This window comes from Phyllostomus discolor, chromosome X, assembly GCF_004126475.2.
Source record: "Phyllostomus discolor isolate MPI-MPIP mPhyDis1 chromosome X, mPhyDis1.pri.v3, whole genome shotgun sequence".
Classification (NCBI taxonomy): Eukaryota; Metazoa; Chordata; class Mammalia; order Chiroptera; family Phyllostomidae; genus Phyllostomus; species Phyllostomus discolor.
This window is the reverse complement of record NC_050198.1, coordinates 19550452-19557081: the sequence shown is the minus strand read 5'-3', so window position 1 is coordinate 19557081 and position 6630 is coordinate 19550452. Positions and strand designations below refer to the sequence as shown.

Below are 6630 nucleotides of genomic sequence, written 5' to 3'. Positions count from 1 at the left end.
CGGAAAAAGTGACCAATTCTCGCGAGTGTTGTGGAGGCGGTGCGAGGAGGATCCCTGGGAAGGGGGCGTGGTAAAGGGGGGCCTCAGGGGGGTCTAAGTGGGCAGTGCACCAGCGGCATGTTCCAGGTTCCATCACAGCCTGGGTGAGGCAGGGAGAATCTGTTCTGACCTCTTGACATTTAATGTTTTCAGTTTTGTAATAACGTTTTTATTTTGCAAGAACTTTATCTGTTCTCTAATTCCTTGTATAGTAGACATTTTTATTTTATAAATCCATTTTCTTCTCTTACAGTTCTGAGAATATGAATTTGAATTTTTGGTTAAATTCTCTTCTGTGTCCTGTGTTATGTCTGGATTCCCCCTACCTGGAAATAGTTCTGTGCACTCATTGTCCTTTTTTCTTTTATCTTCCTCATACATTTGGCAAACCTGTGTTCCTTTATAGTTAGGAATAAAGGACTTCCTTGATCGACTGAGTTAATTAGCATTGCTCTGATCTGGAGTTGTGATGTGCATTTCACTACAGGGCTTCGGCTGTAATGCAAGGCTGGACTGTGCTGAATTACTCAGTGGCTTTTTCCTTCGAGGATACATGGCATGGCTTATAGGTAGGAAAGGGACACTCCTTATGGCCAAATTAAATATATTTCTGACATCGGGAAGCTAATACCTTTTACTTATAGGTAGATGTGTCCCATTGTTTTTCTTCTCTGCAGATCTGTAATTGCCTTAAGCTCATTCACTGTCTTTGGAGTGCAGTTTGGAGAGATGAAAAGGGTCAGGTGCCACAGTTGCATACTGCCCTGTGTAAGTAGGGCTGGGGGAGGGTTAGAGCAGGGCAGGGTAAAGCAGGCCTGCTGTACACAGAGTAGCTCTTTAATTTCACAGTTGACCAAGGACCCTCTACAGCGCTGTAATTTCGTTTACTCTCTTCTTAGACTTTCTCTGAATGTGATCAGGTTTTCTACTGTCGTTGTTTCAAATTCTCTGCAATAACCAATCTGGTAGCCTCCGCTTTTCCTGTCTTTCAAGAATCCCTCATAATTACGGGTTTCCTAATGACATTCTTTCGTGTGTGTGCGCAATAATGTCTGTGTTTAGTTTAAAAACATGATTCAATGAACATTTCCTAAGCATTTAAGAATGAAAATACCCACTTTTTCAATATCCAATACATTCACAGATTTCAGAATCCACAGAGTTCTCTCTGAAGGCCACCATTGGGTATTATTTGTTATAATCAGGAGAAAAAAAAGAATTAAAAACAAGAATACTCATGTACTCATGTTAGGAAAAATACAGTCAGAGTGAAGAAACTTTACAAGCATATTCCTGAGTAGCAAATTTTTTCAAGTGCATGTAGACCATTTACCAAAATAAACCATATCCTAAGCTACCATACAATGTTCAATACATATAACATTCATATCGTGAAAGACATGTCCTCTGCTCACAATGAAATTGGATTAGAAATAATTACATAAAGATATCTGAAAAACACTCAAATATTTGGAAGCTAATAATACATTTCAAACACTCCAAGTGTTGAAAAAGAAATTATTTGGGATTTAATGTCAACAAAAACTCAGCCTATCCACATCTGTAAGTTAAAGCAGTAGTTGCATATTAATTTATATTGTTGCATCCCTATATTTGAAAAGAGGAAAGTTCTCATATCTATTATGTAACTTTTAACCTTAAAAAGTAGAAAAAGACTAAAATAAACCCAAGTCAGGGAGAAAGAAGGAAATTATAAAGACAGGAGCAGGTAACAATGAAATGGACCCCTTGGAAAAACAAAAACTCTACCAAATCAATGAAATCAAAGCAGTTTCTTTGAGAAAATTGAACAAACAAATAAAAACATAAATCTCTAGACAGGCTAACCAGAGAGAGAAGGAGATGGAGGAGGAGGAAGAGATGAGAAGGAGGGAAAAATTGGGAGTCAAGAAAGAGAAGGAGAAGAAGACAGAACAAGAAAAAGCACAAATTAACAGTTTTAAGAATGAGAAAGAAGACATCACTATGGATCATACACTTACTCAAAGGATGAACAGAAAATACAATTTTGATACTGTATTATAGGAAATGTATATTTTGGTTTTCACTCCCAGCCCCTGGCCAGAGCTCCTAAAACCCTTCTCATAGTTCTGTAGTTTCTCTTTGTTACTAGTATTTACTCAAACCCTAGAGTATTGCTGGGGCTTTTTAGTTAAAAGTGTTTGTTGAATGAATGAAAGTCAATTTGAGATCAGTGGTATTCTCAACTGCTGTGGCTTCTTCCCTAGAACTTAACTGAAAGCTTTAAAAAAAAGAAGAAGGCTGACTGAATGGTAGTGAAACTACAAAGGTTGGAGGGGATGAATACATCCACATGGTTAAGTACTTTCTCTAAGGGTGTACCTAAGTCTTCTGTTTCCTGCCAGAGGAACCTGAAGTCTGAGCTTCCCTAAGAGGACAGAGACTGGCAAGCCACGTGAAAGGGGTGAAGGCCTCCAGGGGGTCAGTGATGAGGTCACCCACACTCCACATTGGTGTGCAGACAGGGCAGAAGGAAAAGTGTCTCCAGGACTGCGCTGAAAGATGGATGAAAAAAGGAGAGAGAGAGTAAAGCGAGTAAAGAACAAATTCCAAGAGTGAAAGATGGAGAGGTGCCCGAGTGACTGAGGTGCTGGAGGCCCTGCTCTGCCACCAGCGAAATGTGAAGCTGATCATGAATGGGGGAGAAAGGGGAGATCACTGGAGGAACAAGCTCTAGGAAGTCAGCGGGGCTGTCGGAACTGTCCTCATGTCCCCACGAAGTCACTCAAACAAAGATTTGTGATATTAAATGTAACCCGTGATACCACAAAAGGGCTATGTTTAATGAAACAATCACATTAGGGCAACATTTAAATAAGCTGCTCAAATAAAACATGCAGGGGATTGATTCAAATCAGTAGCACTCATTACCCTGAAGAATGTTTTAAAATGTCATACCTGCCAGATGCCCAGCCCTGAGAGATCCTGTTACCCAGGCTGGCATGGAACTTCGAAGTGTCAATGCTGCTGGCTTCATTGGGCCCCCCTCAAGCACCCCTGCCAACAAGGCCCTGCCCTGACCCCTACCCTCATGCACCACCCAGGCACCTGATGTTGCCTGCCCCTGCCTCGATGAACACTATTGAATGGGTCAGGTTTTTTTGGTCTCACCTCAGAGCGAACTGCAGCGCCTGAAGCCTGACACGTGAGCACACCTGTGTTCGCGCCACTGCAGGACACTCCATGTTCCCTCACCCTCACGGTCACCCATGGTGGAGACATTCCAAGTCCCCACAGCTCACAACTTTGCCCAATGTGGAATCGCTCCAAGTCCCTCTAGCCTCCACAGTCCTGCCTGCCACTGCCCACCCAGAAGTCTCGGCTACCCCACTGCCTTAATCTTGCTGCCCCGTGCCTGAGCCTGAAGACATGGAGATGCTGTCCGGGCCCTCGTTTGTGCTTCAGAACTACCACCCTGAGTGTGAGGCCGCTGTCAACACCCACATCAACGTACACTTCCACGCCTCCTACGTGTACTCGTCCATGGCCTTCTACTTCGACCGTGAAAACGTGGCCCTGAAGCACTTCAGCCAGTTCTTCCTGCAGAGGTCAAACAAGGAGAAGGAGCATGCAGAGAGGCTGATGAGGCTGCAGAACCAGCGAGGGGGCCGAATCCGCCTGCAGGACATCAACAGTCCTCCCTGGGATGAATGGGACAGTGGCCTGAGGGCCATGGACTGTGCCTTACACCTGGCAAAGGATGTGAACCACAGCCTGCTGAATCTGCACCAGCTGGCCACCAAAAAGGGGGATGGCCACCTGCGCGATTTCCTGGAGAGCCACTACCTGCCCCAACAGGTGATGTTCATCAAAGTGTTGGGGGGACCATGTCATCAAGCTGCGCAAGATGGGAGCTCAGATATCCGGCCTGGCAGAGGACCTCTTTGACAAGCTCACCCTGGGCGACAACAAGAAGAACTGAGCCTGGACTGCCTTCCCGATAGCCATGGGGTGACTTGGACACCGTGCTGAGCATGCCTATCGCCATATTGCCCTTCAAAACGTTCATTTAAGTTTTTATGTCCAAGTTTTACCATTTCTTGCAATAAAGTTATTGGTTCTTAAACCAATAGAGGTGTTTCATTGATTCGTGTGTGTGAACCCCAAACCTTCTAGGTAGTAAAACAGGTATGTGGGAGTCTCTTTTACCAACCACCACCCAGCACTTGCAGATCAGGATCTCTGTAGATGGGAGGGAATATTCCCTGGGACCATGAATACAGGAAGCAAGTGTGCTTTGGGAACCCCGACAGAGGAAACAGGTGTTCTGTGGGACAGAGGATGAAGGGAGAGGGTATCCCTGGGGCCATGGATGGAGAGAGGAGTTATTCCAAGGATCCTGGGAGGAGGGAGTGGGTATTCACTGATCCCTGGAGGAAGGTGGGGCTATTCTGTGGGACACTAGATAGAGAGACGGGGTATCCTGGGACCCTGGATTGAAGGAGAGAGTATTTCCTAGGCCCTGAATGGAGGGAGGAGGTGTTTTGTGGAGTCTGGAGGGAGGGAGGGGCTATTCCTTGGGCCCTGGATGGAGGGAGGGGCTATTCCCTGGATGCTGGGTGGAATGAGGTGGTATTCCCTGAACACTCGAGGAGGAGGTTGGGGCTTGTCTGTTGGACATTAGATACTGGAGGCGGGTTCCATGGGTGCCATGATGGAGAGAGGGAATATTACGTGGACCCTGCTTGGAGGGAGGAAGTGTTCCCTGGGCCCTGAATGGAAGGAAAAATTATTTCCTGGTCCCTGGGTGGAGGGGGGAGCATTCTGTGGAACCCAGGTTGGAGGGAGGGGTTAATCCCTGGGTCCAGCATGGAGGCAGGGTATTTTCCCTGGGACATGAATGGAAAGAGGACCAATTCCTTGGATACTTGATAGGGGGAGAGAGTATAGCCAGGACCCTGGGTGGAGGGCCTGGGTATTCATTGAAGCCTGGAGGAATATGGAGCTATATTGTGGGACCCTGGATGGAGGGAGGGCATATTATATGGAACCTGCATGGAGGGAGGTTGTAGTTCCTGGGCCCTGAATGTATGGAGGGGTATTCCCTGGTCTTGGGATGGAGGGTGGGGGTATTCACTGGATCCTACATGGAAGGCAGGGGTATTTTCTCATCCCGAATGGAGGGAGTATGTACTCCCAGGACCCTGAATGGACAGAGCAGGTATGCCCTGGACCCTGGATGGAGTGAGAGGGTTTTCCTTGGGACCCTGGAATATGCAGAGGTTATCTGCTCCTCAGAAACCATGTGGTATATGGCAGGGAGTGGTCAGGTGGATGGTCTGGGGCCGTGGTGCATGGAAACAGATGCACGTCCATGCTCCAAATACAAAGCCTGGCCTTAAAATTATTGCTGTGCTTGCCACTGGAGGAACAATAAATGGAGTGAGATTGGGGAAGAATTAGAAGGTTCTGACAATTTATTTGAAAGTTTTTACTTTACGATAGTACCCAACTGTTAATGTTTCTTAACAATAAACATGTAGCAAGATGACGACTGGAGAAGCGATCTTGGCAGAGTACTGATCCGAACCCCGGTCCACAGGTTCCCTGTGTTATGGCTGTGAGGGACACCTTCACACGGACTACAGATGTCCTGTGGAGAAAAACGGACATCATAGCTGTTCCCTAATTGAGAGAGAGGGCCCAGACCCCTGCCTGGACAGGATTCTATTGCTTTTCGGGGTATGTTATATCCAGAATGGCCCTCATTTACTATGCACAGGTTTCCTGTAGCTGATTGCTTTTTACAGATAGCAAAGGAAAGAATGTGGCTAACTACTTGAAACAGAAGGATGTGACAGATCAAGTGGAAAAGTGGTTGAACTGGATACACTCCATACAGGGCAACTCTAGCATAGATTTTAGGAAGTGACTTTAAAGATGTAAAGTAAACTTTTGCTGCCTCAATTCACAGTGAGCAAGCTTCAGCAAGAGCAAGACTCATAGCAGCCTAGGTACAATGTAGGCCTGATTCCCCACAGGAGAACCTATCCGTGGGCCTGTGTCCTGTGTCGACTCCCTCCTCACTGGATTTTCTGAGTCAGGGGCTGGGCTACATTCCCCACGCCACACAGATCTGTTCGCTGTAGAGGACCAGTTCCACAAGCTCTCACTGAGCAACTGCAATGATAGCCGAGCCTTAGGCTGCCTTTCTGAGGGACATGCGAGTGACTTCCCAAGATCCCCTTCCTGGTCGTGAATATTAGCCTTACAAAACATCCACATATACTTTTTTTGCTTGGGTTGTCCTCTTTCTTGCATTGGGACAATATGGTACCCAAACACAAAATTATCTCCATAGTAGGAAAAAGTAGAAAGTCAAGGCCGAAAGTCAAATTCCTGGCATTGAATATGAAGTAGCACACATTCCCCTGCACGTTTTCAGTGACTCAGTGCTTTCAAGAATGTAGAGGGAGGGGGAGAGCTGAAGCTGGGAGGCCAGGTAAGAGATCTTGTAGCTGATCCAGGTGAAAGGCACTGGGGGTTGAACTCTGGTGGTGACTGAGAAAATGAAGAGAGGTGGGCACATTCCACAGGGACTGGATGAGC

General features: G+C 46.4%; 1 protein-coding gene across 1 annotated transcript; it reads left to right on the top strand.

The window, feature by feature from the left end:
• Positions 1-3420: 3420 nt before the first annotated feature.
• LOC114504857 (ferritin heavy chain-like) lies at positions 3421-4022 on the top strand. Its single transcript, XM_036016563.1, is given in 2 exon segments — positions 3421-3900; positions 3902-4022. Coding segments are annotated over 2 exon segments (552 nt in total). The 5' UTR covers positions 3421-3450; the 3' UTR covers positions 4004-4022.
• The last annotated feature ends 2608 nt before the right edge of the window (positions 4023-6630 follow it).